The sequence below is a fragment of the Recurvomyces mirabilis genome (genome assembly GCF_035927965.1).
Source record: "Recurvomyces mirabilis strain CCFEE 5264 chromosome Unknown scaffold_29, whole genome shotgun sequence".
NCBI lineage: Eukaryota > Fungi > Ascomycota > Dothideomycetes > Mycosphaerellales > Teratosphaeriaceae > Recurvomyces > Recurvomyces mirabilis.
Window position 1 is genome coordinate 338,443 of NW_027041963.1, and position 16,171 is coordinate 354,613.

The following is a 16,171-nucleotide window of genomic DNA, read 5'->3' on the forward strand; positions in this document are numbered from 1 at the left end:
GGTCATTGTCAAAGTACGACCGTCTCGAAAAAGCAATGGACAATGCTGTAATAGCCAATGTATTTGGCACGCTCGGAGCAGTTTGCTGGTCTGTTCAACTGATACCTCAAATCGTTCTGAATTACCGCCGGCACAGTGCTCATGGTTTGTCGGCTCCTTTCATGATGTAAAAGCACTCCTCGTCAGTGAGACATGCCAGCTTGCTAATGATGACCTAGGTTCTGGGCCGGGGCAGGCCTGCCACTCGGCGTGTACAATATCGTATTGAACCTCAACATAGCCTTACAGGTACAGCCTCAGCTATTGACGTTACTCAGTCTCACCACCTGGATTCAATGCTACTACTATGAGCGGAAGTGGAGTCTTGCGAAAGCACTGAGTCTAGTTGTTCCTGTGGCTTGTATCATGGGCGGGATTGAAGTCGGCTTGATCTTCGCAGTGCGTGCAGGTCTACGCCACGGTATCCACTGGCCTGCTACTCTGATGGCAGCTCTAGCAGCAGCACTACTCGCTTTGGGTGTGCTCGAGCAGTACATTGCGATGTGGAAGAATCGCAACGTGGAGGGCATTTCATTCCTGTTCTGCGCCATAGATGCACTGGGCGATGTCACCTCCATCATAGCCGTGATCTTCGAGCCGAACCTGAAGGTCGTTGGCTTGGTGGCGTACAGTGTCGAGTTCGTTCTTTGGTGTGGTATCTTTGCATGTGGTGCTTACTACAAGCTGCTACCACTCATGAAGCGCAGAACTGAGCACTCGAGGATTTATCGTGATACATTACCAAGAGATCAGATCACTCTCCAAGATTTGCCATCGTCGACGTCAGTCTTCCGCACGCCTTCCTCGCTGCGAGACAGAAGTCGGGTCGCCCCTTCCACGTCCGAGTGAATGTCGACAAACAGTAAGCACGCTAAAACAGCACTTCTCTTCGGAAACAATCGAATATTCGCAAACTCCAACCCTCTTCGATTGCACATACACATGCCTTCGACAAACATCAACTTTGGTGAGTCTCAACCCTTTGCGAAGTGTGGCTGTTCTTTGTTCTCTGACACGATATCGCAGATGCCATCACCTGCTTTAGCAGCAACGTCAGTCACGCCGGTTACACGCTCCATCACGCGACTGCACAGGACCTGTGATCATAAGGCATATTCTGATTCACGGGCTTTGACACTGAAGCCGTCGCTAGCCAAGAAAGCTCATCTCCAGTAATCCAGAATCACATTGCGATCATGACGTTTGGGAATTTGATAGGGAAAGCCCTATCCAGTGGGACTAGTGAGTATCGCAGTTTTGAGACAACGATTGAACATGGCTGACTTTGCATAGCAACCCCTGAATCGAAGACGCCGAGCTCCAGCGTCCCAGCACAAGGTCTGCGCCGCAGCGATAGTCAGGAGACTCTTCAATCAGGCATGACTCCCATCAGTGAGAGAGAGGAGCTTGAGTCTGTGCAGAGTTACAGAGTCCCCGATCCACCTCTCAACACTCCCTACGGACCGCTCTCCGAGTACAACAATTCCATCGCGGGCGACAACCCAAACGAGGTCGACCCAGACAGTCTGAAGGAGAAGCTTAAGGGCATGCCGAACAGCATCGAGACTAACACGCCACCAGCTTCCGTGCGTGACAAACTCAAGAGTAAGGTTCATTTCTCCCCAGGCGTCGAAGTGAGGGACTTCGCAGTATGGCATGATGCGGCCGAATCGCTATCATGGTGCTCAAAGTTGACGACAGATGGTCGAATAGGCAGTTACGGTCAGCTGAAGCAATCGCCTTTCAAGGGCACGCGTGGTACCAAGACACCACCAGCGATTGTCGAGTTTCCCGAGCACAGCACTTGGGCTGGAGTTGCGGAGGAGGATGTCACGTCTGGTCTGAAGCGTCTCACCATGCTCGCCAAGGACGAGAACAAGCTCAACCCCTCCAAGTCTGTGTCCGAGTACTTCAGCGAGCGCTTGGCCAAGCTCATCAAGGACGCCGAGCCGGACTTCAACCCGAAGACTTTGGAGTGAAGAAGGAATGCGAGAGTTTTGAGAAATCGGTAAGGAGGACGAGAGGGCCGAAGCGACGAGAAATGGTGCATGCAGAGCAGGCGGGAATGCTCTTTTCAAGTGCTCCAAACTATGCAGAACGAAGCGGGGAGCGCCAGTGAAAGGCTTGAACAATCAGCAAAGAAAAGATAGTTCATTATGTGTCGTAACCCGAAAAGAAACCAATACTAATATCACAGGGTATCACAGCATCGTCCATTGCATCATCAAGCCCACGTTCCAACCTCGCTCACACAAGCGCAAATTGGAAATGGTCATCGATGCACCTCCTCACATGTTCTCCACGACACGTGCGTTCACGGCGCTCTGGAAGCCGTGAGTGCCGTCACCGTACTCGCCCATGCCGTTGTTGCCGGTATTCTGGGTGCTAGCCATGCCCATGTCGTGGTAGCTGGACGGTCCTTCGCCGTGCTGCTCGGCCATGGCGAGCTGAGATTGCACTGTCTGGTTTTGTGCCTAGAACAATGTCAGTACTTTGCCTCATACTCCGGTATTTGGGATGTGTAAACTCACTGGCAAGAAGATAACCTTGCTGTTGGCAGTTCGGGCCATGGCTTGCATAGCCTCCAAGTACCTGATCTGCATAGCAGGTGCACTGGACAAGATGTCGGCGGCCTGCCTCATCAACTTGGCGCTCTCGACTTCGGCGCGAGCACTGATAACCTTTGCTTCACCGGTACGCTTGCTCTGCGCAGCCATGGAGAGCGAGTCCTGGAGCTCTTGGCTGAAGATGATGTCCTTGACCAACATGCTCTCGACCGAGACACCCCAACCAGTGGCTGTTTCGTCGATAATTTCCCGAATAGATTGAGCAATTTCCTCACGGCGTTCAATCACGTCTTGAAGGACGCGGGCACCGATGACGTGGCGGAGAGTGGTCTGCGTGCGCTCGATGAGAGCCATGCGGATGTTGGAGATGCCGAAGGCCGCCTTGTGGGGGGAGATGATGTGATAGTAGATGACGGAAGTCAAGGTCAGGTTGACGTTGTCCTTGGTCATACAGACCTGCTTTGGGACCTCGACGATCTGGATCTTGACGTCGACTTGGAGAAGGTTCTCGGACAATGGGTTGACCTTCACGAGACCTGGGTCGACGGCACGAGCGAATCGGCCGAATTTGGTCACTAGGCCGACGTTTCCTTGTGCGACTGTAGACTTGTTAGCTGTTTTGGTCATCTCTGGAAGCTATCCCAGATACATACCAGGCTTGTAAGGGTTGGGACAGATGATGCAGCAAGGTACAGCACCACATGTGCCGATGATTCGGCCAAGTGTGTCTATCATGGAGCCATACCAGCCATGCTGAGACTCGTCCTCGGTGTCTGGCTTTATGACCTGTGCGTACGATGGCTGGAGATCCTCGCGGCGCGGTGGCTCGACTTTGACGAGTGGCCCCTCGTGTCGCCTGTCAGCACCGTTCATGTTGTCGTGGAGTGGCGCTTTGCCGTTGGTATCCGTTACGCCGTTCATCGTTGTTGTTTGAGATGTTGTGATGAGTTGTTCGTGACACGACGTAGTCTTTTTTGGGTGTGTAAGGATGTTGTGCTCCAGTAAACAGTACTTGTACCTAGCTCAGTGGCGACAGTAGAACTTCTACGCTACTAAGGATGGTCGTGTGTTTATGTAGTCGATAGTGCACGTCATGAGAGTTTGGGTTAGTGTGGGTACCGCCTCTTCCTTCTCCGCATCCAAGCGACAAGGGTCTGAAAGGCGTAAAGCTTGTCTCGCCTCGTGATCGGAGCGTACATGCACTAGCGAGATTTGCACCTTCACAGCCATCAACTGCATTCCTTCATCGATACGAGCAATGTGCGGAAACGTGACCTATGCTGCGCTGTGCCAGTGCCTGTCTTGCGCCCATACCAGATCTCGAGGTCGTGGTTGGAGCAAAAATCACATCCTGCGGGGTGGTGTGGCTTAGACGAATCATTGATGACAATCACAAAGTCCCTCAAAACCATCGGCTGCGGTCTGCTGCAATCATGGCAGCGAGTTCGCCCGAAGCACACTGTGACTCCACGGCAAAGTCGGCATGTATACACCACACCAATACTTTGATCGACGAGATTACAAACTCCTTCCACGCATGTCTTAGCGCCAAGTATCTCCAAGATCTGCATCGGCTCGCGGCATGCATGCGCCCCAAAATCCGGGAGCCTGAGGTTGCCCAGTGCCCACCACACTCTCGGCAGCGGACCAGACGGCTTGACATGGAGGCGCAGCTCGTTCACATGGGCTTGAATTTTACTGCCCAGCAATGCCGTTGGAATACGGTTGTCACACCTGACAGCTTTTTCTGTTCTTGAGCATTGGCATTGCTGAACCATACTGGTCGTGGCACGCTTACAGCATCTTCGCCGTGTGCATTCCACTCTCCTGATCACGGCTGAGCATGAACTGGCGCAGCATTGGTTCTGGGCTAACTTCATACACACCCATCTGTTCTTCATCTTCCACAACGAATCGTTCGGTCTTAGGCGCGCTGGAATCCTTCACGATGCAGTGGTGTGAGCCGCCTCATACCGGAGCGCTTCTCGATCAAGTCGTTCTGGAGCACAATGGTGCAACGACCGTACCGACGGGACCTCATCTGCTACTTGAAGCGCTCACCTTGTACTTCTGTGCATTCGGCATCAGTCGGCATCAGGTATAGGCCTTGACGAAAGCTCTACGTGCCGTACTCTACGATGTGTCTCGGCACTTTTCCGAACGACACAGCAAGTATCCGTCCCACGTCCCATCACCCCAAGTTTAGTGCCTTGTAGTCCCATCTGCAATTAGTATAAGACAAAAGTACAACCACTTTCAATGACAAAGGGTCGCCTGTTGCCGCATCCACAGGCATACTGCAGCTCTAGCCTCTTGGCACTTCATCTCGGAGGTGGTGCGATCCCTATGGCTTGGGGGCCAAACAGCAACTGGGGATTGCGACACACTGTACCGAGAAACAATCATTCTGGCGTCTCTGACCTTGATGAACTAGATCCATCGTTCATCGGCAGAAAACGCAACGACAATGGAACTTGGATTGGAATCACCCGACCACTCACGTGCGAACAGCGAAGATCACGGTGAAGCAGCCTTGCCGGGCACGGATTCACGACCTAACAATGGCAGACATTTCAGCAGCGGGTTCCACATCGCGCCTCTGTTGCTAGATACGGACGATGCGCAATCTGGTCGAATCAAGATCAATTCGAGGCGACGAGTGTCGAGAGTGAAGACATGGGTAGAGCACTTTCAACGGCAGAGGTAGCTTTCTTGAGCTGCGCACTTACACCAAAGAACCACAACGACTAACTTCAAGCATAGATTGTTCCTCTACCTACTGATTGTTGCACTTTTCATGGTCCTGCTCAACATTATACAAGCGTTTCTCATAAGCAATATGCGGCAGACATGGTGGATAGTCATTCTTCCATTGGCCGTGCTCGTGACACTCTTAATTGCCATTGTCGTTGCGGCTGCCTGGCATCGTAGCGAGCTTGTGCCTGTCTGGCAAGATGCAGAAGGTTGATCGGATCTCGGAAGCTCCTAATGACACTATGTGCTGACCACTGTGTAGTTCCACAACGACTTGCGTGGATAAGCATAATATTCTCACTCCTGGTCCCAGTCATCGTCTGCCAGTTCTTCTACATGCCATACGTGGCTGTACCTGCCTGGAGCATAACGAAATGGACAATCAGTGACGAATATCGCCGCAGCACATTACTCCCGGCTGTCTTCATCGGCACGTGGCAAGGCCAATATCATTCCCCGGTTGTTGGCAAAGGGTGCTGGATCTACGGGTCTGCCAATAACAACATGACCGACTGTGATGTGACGGTCAATGCAAAACTGCCGTACTTGAACGACAGCAGGAATCATACCTACCTCTTGTTCGATCCTACACACCAGCAGGTCAGTATATCCTGAAGATATTTATCCGGTATTGGACCATGCTAACAAGACGATAGTAAGTTGCCCTACCTTTGACCTTGGCCGTGTGTTTGGATCGCTACGCTCCTCGCTTATACCATCAAATCTTCTGCCGCAACAAGAACTTTTCATACTTGGTGTTCAATCTAAGATGAAGTCCGCTAACATGCTCCCTCCAACCACAAAGAAATACCCTCGTGAGCTCGGTCGCCACTCATGCGCAAAAACTGCAGCTGAACATCAGCTTGACGTGTAAGTCCTTCGTCAACATGCCCACCCAGCTGTGGCTCCAGACACTGAGATATTCAGACTATTGGAATGCAAGCACCATGGGAGACACAGTGATCGACAGCAGTCCGATCGGCATATCGGTTTTCGACGCCTCACTTCCTTTCAATGTAACAGACTTGTTGAGCAATTGCGGCAACCCTTCGCCATATTACAGCTTCTGGCAAACCATCAGTACCAAAACACGAATCTTCCTTAGCGCAGGTATCACGGCCATGGACAACAAAGTCGACATGGTGCCCAAACAAGACAATTTGCCGAGCTCAGAAGCCTGCTCCGCGGGACTCGCAGCGAAGTCTTCGTATGACTATTTCACACCTGTGCTGCAGACCTTTGATTCGGGACAGCAGTGTGATTCTAGTGCTGCTACCAAGGACGATCGCGGCTATCTAGTTCTGACCTGTTGGCTCAATCTTTATGTGTCGCTGCAGTCGACCCTGGCTACGACGCAGACGACGAGTCGTGGGACTAGTACGTTGAAGATTTTGATCGATGAGGGTAGTATTGTTGGTGGTATAATGTTCTTCACTTGGTTCTTGACGATCTTCTTGTAAGCGTTGCCAACGTAATCAATCTTGTTTGCATAGCAGTGCTGGATGGCAAAGGTGATTACCACATTGATTGTACCTTGGACATTGCGAGGTGTCGGATCTCGATGGTTGTACGATATAATAGCTGAGAAGTCCAGACAACGTGGCACGGCATTTCGGCATAGTACTATACAGATCTTGTATACAATCATGACCTGACAGCCACAATACATCGCCATCCTAGACTTCAGGTAGCCGTATAGGCTGCATGCTGCCTTCTCCCTGCTCGTCGACACCTCGCCATGAATTCATCTGCGCCCAAGCTAGGCCGAGCCACTCTACGATTCCACCTACTATTGAGCGACGAGACGGTCACGGCGTCGTCTAGGGCACTCGGGGCAGCTTGAGCACCGGCTACAGCCTGCTCTTGCTGGGTCTCCGGGATCACGGGCACTTTCGCGTTTTCATGAGCTGGTGGATCGATCGCCAGTATCTGCTGGTCTGCTCCATCATCTCTATCATTGTCTTCGTTCATGTCATTGTCCTCGTCAATGTTCTTGCGTTCGGCCTCCGTGTAGTCTGCATCAGGGTTGTCCAGAAGCGCAGGTTTAGCGTCGACTACCTCGTCGTCCTCGGCTTCTGCATCACTATCCTCCACTTTTTCCGCACTGAGGAATTGTGGTCGTTTGTTTCTGCCAGACCTAGGCGCAGCTTCAGAGCGACGCAATCCTGATGAAGGCTTTACACGCTCGGGGGCCTGCCTGACGACTGGTGATGCAGGTAGCGAAGCAGTAGGCATCGCTGGCCTGGCCTGTGGCTTAGCCTTCGGCTTCCTCTTCTCTGGCATGTATGCTCTTTCGAATTGCTCTATCTTCTTGCGCTTGGCATACCCGTCAAGATACGCTATCATTGCAGCAGCTTTGCCAGCAATGGTCGTCTGCTTGGATATCTTACCTTTCTGCCCATACGTCTCAAGGGCATCGTGGTAGGCCTTACGCCGCAATGGCCCAGTAAATCGACTCTCCTGGTTCTTGCTGGTGATGATGGCCCATACAGTGCTTTCGTGACTGTAAACCTTACTGCGGTCCTCCAGCGCAGAGGCAATCTCTTCAAGAACATCGTACACGTCGCCGATAGCGAACATGTCGTACTTCTTGTTGACAGCTCGCTGCTTCTTGCTATGGCCATCATACTCAGCAATTGGTGCTTGCGCTGCAGCAGTAGCTGTTTGCGCTATTGGTAGCTGGCCATGATTTCGCGCCACGAGCTGGGTCCACTTCTCACTGCATCGCTTTCGACTTCTCCTGGAACTCATCTTGGTAGCCACTGTCTCCCAGTTTATCATCCTCTGGACCTCGCTGTCCTCATTTACGATATCACCTTTGTCGATATTGGCTTGCCTTATCTGCTCCATGACCTCGTGTACAATCGTGACAAGGGTAGCCTCTTCTTCTTGGCTCCAAGGTCCGACCGCACGATCGTCGCCATACTGGAGTATAAGTCGATACCGGTCACGGCACTGATCGGCGGTCCGGTCACCCACGATATCGGCGACGTCTTGCCAGTGTTGACCGTATTCCGCCACTGCGTTCACAAGTCGCTCATCCTCCTCCTTGTCGAAAGCGCCATCTTTCTTTGGCCGGTAGCGTCGCATAGCGAATTTCCTTAACGCCCGCGATGTTCTCTTTGGTAAGGCTGCGGCCAACTCTACCTTGAACTCTGGCGCCACATTACGCCAATCGATCGTCGAGGCCCGGAATTCGAACAGATCGAACTGGTTTCGCTGACAGACGTAGTCGAACACATCGTCCGCAACTGCTTTCTCAGCAGCCGAGAACAGCCCTGAGCTTGGCCCACTCTCGAGAGGGTGCGGTAACGTGACCGGTAACGCGCGTCCGATATTGAGGTCGACAACAGCAGGTTTATTATCTGGCGGTGCTGTCTTCTGAGCCCGCTCACGGCGGGGAGAAGCAATGTTGGGATCAGCAGCGCCCTCGTCGTGTGCCTCGACCCATCCAGCGACTCCACGTACTCCTTCGTTGAATGATCCAGAAGGCTCTCTTAGCGTGTTATCCTTCGGGTTGGATCCCGGCGGTGTCATCGCAGGTCTTGGCTCTACCACGCGCATATCCGTTGCGGGGCATTGAGGGATTAGAGACGGGACAGCTTGAGGCAACACCGCAGGTGATCCACTGGGTGGCCTTTCATGCTGCTCTATTTCCTCGCGGATCAATTTGGCGACACGATCACCTTCGCCTTGTGGCGTTCTTCGAACCCGCAATCCCTCGTCATCCTTAGTCTGTTCGCGGTAGACACGAAGCAAGGATTCTCCAGTTGTCTGAGGTCCGTTATGCCGCGGCCACGCTGTCTGTGCAATTTGTTCCCAGATGTGACTGATCATATCATCGTCTTGCGCCAGCCAGGTGTACAAGTAGTCGCCAATACACGTCAACGAGCGGTGCATCAAAGATAGTCTCACATGCTTGTCTGGGATCTTCTTGCGGGTGAGGTGCCTGAGCTCCTTTATTAGCATTTCCAGCTCAGCAAGCACTTCGTCCGCTGAGGCTATGTTCTCCTCGTGGTTCCCGGTGTCGTATCTGTTGACCACAGGTGGATCGACTGCTGCATGTGGCTCTGGGAGATTCTTCTGCATATCAGGGTCGACACATGAAACCGCGAGCTGTTGGCCGTCGCCATAGATATCCCCGCTGCTGAGTTGCGCTGCTGGGTCGTTGCTGGGCCGATAGCGTTCGGAATCATTGGGTCTCGAAAATGAACCGGCTCTGCTCTGTCTCCGGCTGCGTGGACCACGCTGACCGACAAGGCTGATTCGATGTCCATCTGGGTGCGCACTCTGCTCAGCTTGGGTACCGTCCTTCTTCTCACGCCTCTTCTTGGCCTTCTTGAGATCGTGCTTTTCTTCGACTTCCCAGGGTCGCACATTCACTCGCACCATTGTATCTTCGATGCGCGCTTCTACGTTCTTGTTGACAACGTCGGCGTTCGTGCCTCCCAGATCGGGTCGGCTTAGTCCCTGCTCGACGTTTGTGTGGACCTCAAGGCCCACGCCATCGCTCTGCTGCACACCATCCGCCGTCGTTACCGACTTCTTTAGCAACGAAGGATCTCTGGGTCGCCCACTTCCCTTCCTGATCTTGCGCATCTTCTTCTTCTTCGGCACATCTACGTCTTTTGCGCCATGCTCATCATCTCGCTTGCGCTTCTGTGTCGTCTTTGGCGACATCATCGGGCTTGTCCCAATGATCGACTTTGACCGTGGATTCATGACATTGATCTAGGGTTGATTAGTATGTATCTATACATGCAATGTTGCTCACATACCTCAGACTCTAGGGGTGACCCGGCCCTGCTGTATTGCATTTCTGTTCGTGATGGTCGTGTGTCCTCGGCGTGATGTGTTGACGCAAGCAGCTGTGAAGAAGTCTGACCCATCTTACGGGACCATATCTCCACGATCCAGACAGTGGCTCATGCCATTTCCATCCACCCTAGCATTCATGAAAGCGCGACTTTCATAAACGCGACCTGCGTTTGCTGTTCGGTGCTACAGAATAAGAATGGCCCCGCCGCGGGCCTTCTTAAAGCTAGGGCTTCGGTAGAAGCTCCCGAGCCACGACAAGGATGTCAGATTATCTCCTGCTTGCTAAGATAACTTATAATACCACACTCTCGAACACACTAGATCTCCAAGATCACCACTTCTGGAGAAAGATAGCTGGACACGGTTGACCCAACCACTGGTCGACACCGAAATTCCACCCTCTGGACAATCAACACGTACGACTGTGGCAAGGATCCGGCACTTCCGCTCTGACAAAAGACCACCTTCACTTTCCTCGAGATCTGGCTCAGATCCTGATTTCAAGCCCCTAGAGCACTAGAGAGAAGATTCCACTATGTCAGAAGCCGCCAGCCCAGTAGAGCTCCGGCGCGGCGCACCACCCACACCCGCCGCCCTACACACAGACAGGCACCAAGACCTCTACCCAGACCCCAACGCGCGCCTCGAACGCGAAGATCCGCACGGCCTAGGCGAGACTCCCGAACAACACGCCGCCCATGCCTCCATCGCAACCAAGAAACTCTGGGGACTGGATCGCCGGCAGGAAACGTACCTCTTCTACTTCTGGATGATCGTGTCCCTGTGCTGTGAGATCACAGCCGCGGTACTGGGCTGGCGGTACCATACCTGGAGCTATCCTTTTATTGGAGTGATGACAGGGTTCATGGTGACGTATTGGGCGGCCTGGTTCCAGACTGCGACGGGGATGGTGCAGCGGGCGAGCTGGATCCGGGAGGAGGCGGATTTGGCTACGAGGAGGCAATTCCTGTATTTGGCTGTGCGACTGAATAGGTTGATGCTTGTAAGTGTCTCACCAGTATTCTGAGATTCTTGCTCTGGACCCATCTTGTGCTGACTACGAATACAGCCAGCGGCACTGGTCGGTCTGGCAACGTTCATCCCAGCTTACGTCCAGCGCCACAAACATCCTCACGATCTCCCATACTGGCTTCTCTTCCTCCTGACTTTCATCTGGAATGCTGTCTTCTCCGTCATGAACGCCTACAACAACATCACCTGGGAATCAGATCGCATGAAGTACGAGGACGGCGAACAGCCCTTCCGGATTGGCAAGCTGGCTATCCTTGGCATACCGAGTCCGAAGCAAAAGAACACGAACGGCAAAGAGAGAGAAGGGAAGGAAATCTGAGTTTGATGGTAGAGGTTTGCAATTGTGTATGGTATTGTGTTGTAATCGTGAATTTAAGCTGCAATTAGACTCGCAAATCTATTAAGGCAGCGAGAGTCATTCTCGTTCAAGGCTAGCCCTTAATCTGCAGGTCCTGCTACGGATGTACAGCAGTGAATTGTGCGCGTACAAGAGCCAACCTTCTCAATGGCTGATATACTGGAACACGGCACTGACATCCTTCTCGGACACCTCCTGCCGCAAGAGCAAGTCCTGAATTCGGCCCATCGCGCCACTTTCACCTTCATTGATGAAATGATTCCACGTGCTCGTATCGCCATACAACATAGCCGGTGCTTTGAGCACTTGCCTACCTTCCTTGCACCGCTTGCACTTGAAGGTGTCGTGCGTATCGCTCGTAGTACCCGGTCGATACTGGAATAGCTCCCGAAGACTGTCCAGCGAGAAGTGGCGTTCGACATCCTCTGCACTGTCTACGACGCACGAAGATAGCGACTGCTTGTGCGATTGCCGCTGGAAGATCTTCTCCTCGATCGTGCCGGTGGCTATGAAGCGGTAGACGAAGCAGTCTTTCTTTTGTCCATCACGCCAGACACGAGCCAGTGCTTGCTGGTCAGCTGCAGGGTTCCAGTCAGGATCGAAAAGGACAAGGCGATTGGCACCGATAAGATTGAGACCGCAGCCACCTGCTTTCGATGAGAGCAAGAACACGAATTCCGGTCCTTCTGGGTCGTTGAACTTGTCGACGAGCTTTTGGCGCTTGTTGACGTTCATCGTGCCATCGAGGCGAAGACAGCCGTAAGATCGGTTGCGGCAAAGCTTCTCAAAAATATCAAGAGTCTGCGTGTAATTGGAGATGAGCACAATCTTGTCATTCGTGTCATGTCGAATGCGTGCAAGCATGCGATCTAGGACTTGCATTTTGCCACTATACCAAGGCTTGACATCGCGGTCGCGTCCTCTTGCGTCCTTCGGCACATAGTCGTCTGGAAAGTGACTTTCGCACCCTGGTAGGTCGTCCGGAAGATTGAGTAGATCTGGGTGGTTGCAGAGCTTCTTCAGCATTCCAATGGCCTTTAGCGGTTGACTGCCTTTGCCCCGCAGCAGACTTTGGATCTCGGGAGACTTGATGAAGTAGTTGTAAAGGTCCAGCTGGAAGGGGGCGAGATTGCAGAAGACGACATGTTCGTACTTGACGGGCAGGTACTTGGATAGGATATCGTTTGTGCGGCGAATGATGAACTTGTTGACTTTGGTGAGCAGCTCGCTCAGACGTTCGTTACCCTTTGCCAGGTCTGCATCCGAGGCTGCGGCATCACGACCGCGCAAAATGGGTATTTCATACTGCTTCCGAAAGTCTTGTCGTGTGCCTAAGTAGCCAGGGTTGGCAAAATTAAGCAGAGCAAAGTATTCTGATAGGTCATTCTGAATTGGTGTACCAGACAAGATGACTCGCTTCTTGACATTGAGACTGTTCAGCGCCTCAAAGGTCTGTGATTCGCCGTTCTTCAGCCGGTGGCCTTCGTCGCAAAGCATAAGACCGATTGGAGTATTGCTGAGCTCTCCAACATATAGTCGTAATGTCTCGTAAGACACAATCAAGACTGGTCTAATGACGGCTCGGCCTGTTGCCGATGCCCACTGGCGCATCTGCTGAATGAGCTCCTCCTTCGTGGCCTTGCCGTCGACAGCAAAAGGGTTTATAGCATCTGGACCCAGCCACTTCACAAGCTCATTGGCCCAATTGCGTACCAGACTCGAAGGACAAGCGATAACACATTTCTGAATGGTGCTCTTTCCAGCATCAGGCGACTGCTTCAAAAGTGTCCACATCAGTGTAATGCATTGTAGGGTCTTGCCCAATCCCATCTCATCTGCCATGATGCACCCTTCTGCTGTCTCGTCGATCAAGCCAGTGGCGCATCGGTACATGAACTTCACGCCCTCAACCTGATGTGGACGTAGGACTTTCGCCAGTCTCGGATCGATCACCACAGGTACCTTTGGCCGCTCACCATCCACTTTCTTCTTTATGCCTAGTAAGTCTGCCAAGCTCTTGTGCATAAGTGGCTCATCCAGCTTCTCGGGCTGCGAAGCTGGCTTGGTGCCATCCTCGATCACTTTTGGCTCGGGCTTGCCGTCTATCGTCGGATCGAACAAGACTATAGCAAACTCGCCAGCTGGGTCGTGCAACGCTTTCGCAATGAAGACAGCTCCTGTTCGCAGTCCGAGCAATGGTGGAGGTCTGACAGAGTTGTACGACGTGACATCTTTGTTCTTCAACGGCACAGCAAATCGTGTTCGGAAAGCCGTGCCCTTGTCTCGAGGTTTGAATACCGGAAATCGATTGATGTCTCTTGTCGCAAGTGCTAAGCGGTCGTCATTGCTGTACGGCTTGTCGCCCTCTTCGAAACTGTTGTCGCCACCAGTATAGTCGACCTTTCTCCTTTTGCGTGCGGGTTTATCTGAGACTCGAGTCGGAGCACTTGAGCCAGGACATTTGAATGGTTTGATGAGGCAATCTGTGGACTGTGGCGTACCGCCATATAGTCGTCCGCGAGGCTTCGATGTCGACGCGGGTGCAACATTCTCTTTCCCAATGTCGACGGCCATCTGTATCACAATGCAGTGTTCTTGTTTTGGGGAAGATATGTGGCAAATGATGGAAGTGTTACGCGAAGTTACGCGTCGAGGCGGCAGTCGCGCTTGCGCCACGTTGTCCCGTGACCACTGCAGTTGTTCCGAGTTTCTCTCGGTACGCAACTGCTCTGATACCGATGCGGAACAGACGTGTAGACTCACTGTATTATGCACAGTGTTACAGTGTACATTGTATTTACACAACGATCTCACAACAACAACAACAACAACAACAACAACAACCGTATGACGCCTCTCTATTCCCAAAGCCAAGCTGTCCTACCAGATTCATTGTCTGTCAAGTCCAAAGCAGAGTGCCTGCCAGTCTACCAAAAATTTGCGCCAAACTCGCAGGGCTAAATTAGCAAGAGGTCGTGACATCGTCCGTTTGCGTGACGAAACACCGCCTCATCCTCGGCCAAACAATTGCTGCTGTGTCGTAAAGTCCACCCCCACCCAACCAGGAAACAATTCTTTGAGCTGGTCGTACCTGGGCTGAATCTGGGGCATATGTGGCGGCGCAGACATGGTGGCCGGGCCCTTCGCCGCCCTGCTACCACCGTTCTGCGCTAACGGCATCAAGTATGCCAAGTTGGCCTGTAATCGTCGAAATACGTGCATGAAATCATCCGAGGCCATGTCCCCATTCTGACCATTGGCATTGAGCTCACTAACTTGCTTCATGGACGTTAAGCCGCCAGCGCCTGACGCAATGAGTTTGTTGAGCTCTTGAAGTAGCTCGGCGTTGATGTCCAATAGTAATGCTACACGCTGCTGCTCTCTGATCGCGCTGCCCGGTGACTGTGGTGTGGCAGAGGAAGGCGAGGCACTGCTCGTGCCGGGTTGTTGCACAGTGGCAGGCGATTGTGGCAGAGGCGGTGCCGCCATTGTGTGTCTTATCGGCGGTGTCTGCGTCTTCGGCTGCTGCACCTGTTGCTGGCCGGCCGCATTAGGCGAGCCTCGTGATTGGGGCTGCGGTGATGCGCTGTGGTTCTGCTGTAGTATCTGCTGTGCTATAGGCTGTGATATTGCCGATGGTGTCGGTGCTTGTGCAGAGATCGACTGGGTGTACGGGGTGGTAGTATAAGGAAACTGCTGGCCTGCATACTCGCCTGTCAGCTACTGCGGGCTGGATCGAGAAATCGCATTCGTTCGTAATAAAGCAGGTCGGAGCAGGTCACATGGCACGGCCGGGTGTCAAATCATAAGGCAGGGGCGGCTGCAGAATGGCAGCGTGCATGAAAGGAAGAGACGACTCACCGACGAGATTCTGTGCATGCATTATATTCGCGGCGGTTGACGCCATCGCTCCAGTCTGGCCATTATCATTGCCATAACCGGTCTGCGGCGGCACGAAAGCTTGACTCGTGCCTGCGTTCAGGCTGGCATTCGATCGCGGAGTGAAAGATCCACTGCCGCTGCCGCCGCCGCCGCCGTAATAGGAGGGAGAAGACGAAGCTTGGTAAGGATAAGCTGCTGCTGCTGCATTATTGTGGTTAAACGCAAAGGCGCCGCTGCCCGGCTGCTGTGGAGGGTAAGGGCCCACGTTCATGGTTGACCGCATGCGTGGGATGGGGTGATGAGCCAATCGAATCGAACTCTAGATTGCCTTCTATGTTCAGATGCCGGTCGGGGCCAGCAAGGAACGATATCAGAAGGAGGGAAATGTCATGTGGCGTTGCGGAACGATTTTAGCGCCCATTCTAGCGTCGATTCTGGCTGCACAACGTTGCACGCTGGCAGGTAGGATGGGATGAGATGGGATGCACACGGAATCGCTTCGTGTTCCTGTGCGCATAAGGACACGGTGTGGCAGACTGCTGGGCATGTTGGCAGTGGAGATAAATTCGACATTTACAGGGAAGGTATTGAATCGAGACACCATCTCATGCTCGCCCTGCTCGGCATACAGTGCCGCGCAGGTGGACCCTTCGAAGTCCTCAACTTTCCTCAGGCTAGCGAAAAGCAATGAAATTAGCCCAACAGCACTGAATACGCACAA

At 52.9% G+C, this 16,171-nt stretch overlaps 8 protein-coding genes across 8 annotated transcripts; 4 read left to right on the forward strand and 4 right to left on the reverse strand.

Moving 5' to 3' along the window:
• Window positions 1-405: 405 nt before the first annotated feature.
• LTS14_009177 (uncharacterized protein) lies at window positions 406-888 on the forward strand (the record flags this gene model as incomplete). The annotated part of the gene is made up of 2 exons (XM_064841860.1): window positions 406-677; window positions 747-888. The coding sequence occupies 2 exons, from the start codon at window positions 406-408 to the stop codon at window positions 886-888; spliced, it is 414 nt and encodes a 137-aa protein (XP_064690695.1).
• A 347-nt stretch (window positions 889-1,235) lies between these two features.
• Window positions 1,236-2,018, forward strand: LTS14_009178 (uncharacterized protein; the record flags this gene model as incomplete). The annotated part of the gene is made up of 2 exons (XM_064841861.1): window positions 1,236-1,281; window positions 1,333-2,018. The coding sequence occupies 2 exons, from the start codon at window positions 1,236-1,238 to the stop codon at window positions 2,016-2,018; spliced, it is 732 nt and encodes a 243-aa protein (XP_064690696.1).
• Window positions 2,019-2,327: 309 nt separating this feature from the next.
• LTS14_009179 (uncharacterized protein) lies at window positions 2,328-3,527 on the reverse strand (the record flags this gene model as incomplete). The annotated part of the gene is made up of 3 exons (XM_064841862.1): window positions 2,328-2,513; window positions 2,571-3,205; window positions 3,260-3,527. 3 exons carry the CDS (start codon window positions 3,525-3,527, stop codon window positions 2,328-2,330), a joined length of 1,089 nt encoding a protein of 362 aa, XP_064690697.1.
• A 2,337-nt stretch (window positions 3,528-5,864) lies between these two features.
• On the forward strand, window positions 5,865-6,820 carry LTS14_009180 (uncharacterized protein; the record flags this gene model as incomplete). The annotated part of the gene is made up of 2 exons (XM_064841863.1): window positions 5,865-5,960; window positions 6,212-6,820. 2 exons carry the CDS (start codon window positions 5,865-5,867, stop codon window positions 6,818-6,820), a joined length of 705 nt encoding a protein of 234 aa, XP_064690698.1.
• A 223-nt stretch (window positions 6,821-7,043) lies between these two features.
• On the reverse strand, window positions 7,044-10,249 carry LTS14_009181 (uncharacterized protein; the record flags this gene model as incomplete). The annotated part of the gene is made up of 2 exons (XM_064841864.1): window positions 7,044-10,091; window positions 10,139-10,249. 2 exons carry the CDS (start codon window positions 10,247-10,249, stop codon window positions 7,044-7,046), a joined length of 3,159 nt encoding a protein of 1,052 aa, XP_064690699.1.
• Window positions 10,250-10,713: 464 nt separating this feature from the next.
• Window positions 10,714-11,529, forward strand: LTS14_009182 (uncharacterized protein; the record flags this gene model as incomplete). Its single annotated transcript, XM_064841865.1, has 2 exons — window positions 10,714-11,181; window positions 11,248-11,529. 2 exons carry the CDS (start codon window positions 10,714-10,716, stop codon window positions 11,527-11,529), a joined length of 750 nt encoding a protein of 249 aa, XP_064690700.1.
• Window positions 11,530-11,712: 183 nt separating this feature from the next.
• Window positions 11,713-14,142, reverse strand: RAD54 (DNA-dependent ATPase protein rad54; the record flags this gene model as incomplete). The annotated part of the gene is made up of 1 exon (XM_064841866.1): window positions 11,713-14,142. The coding sequence occupies one exon, from the start codon at window positions 14,140-14,142 to the stop codon at window positions 11,713-11,715; it is 2,430 nt and encodes an 809-aa protein (XP_064690701.1).
• Window positions 14,143-14,577: 435 nt separating this feature from the next.
• LTS14_009184 (uncharacterized protein) lies at window positions 14,578-15,721 on the reverse strand (the record flags this gene model as incomplete). The annotated part of the gene is made up of 2 exons (XM_064841867.1): window positions 14,578-15,269; window positions 15,430-15,721. The coding sequence occupies 2 exons, from the start codon at window positions 15,719-15,721 to the stop codon at window positions 14,578-14,580; spliced, it is 984 nt and encodes a 327-aa protein (XP_064690702.1).
• Between the last annotated feature and the right edge of the window lie 450 nt (window positions 15,722-16,171).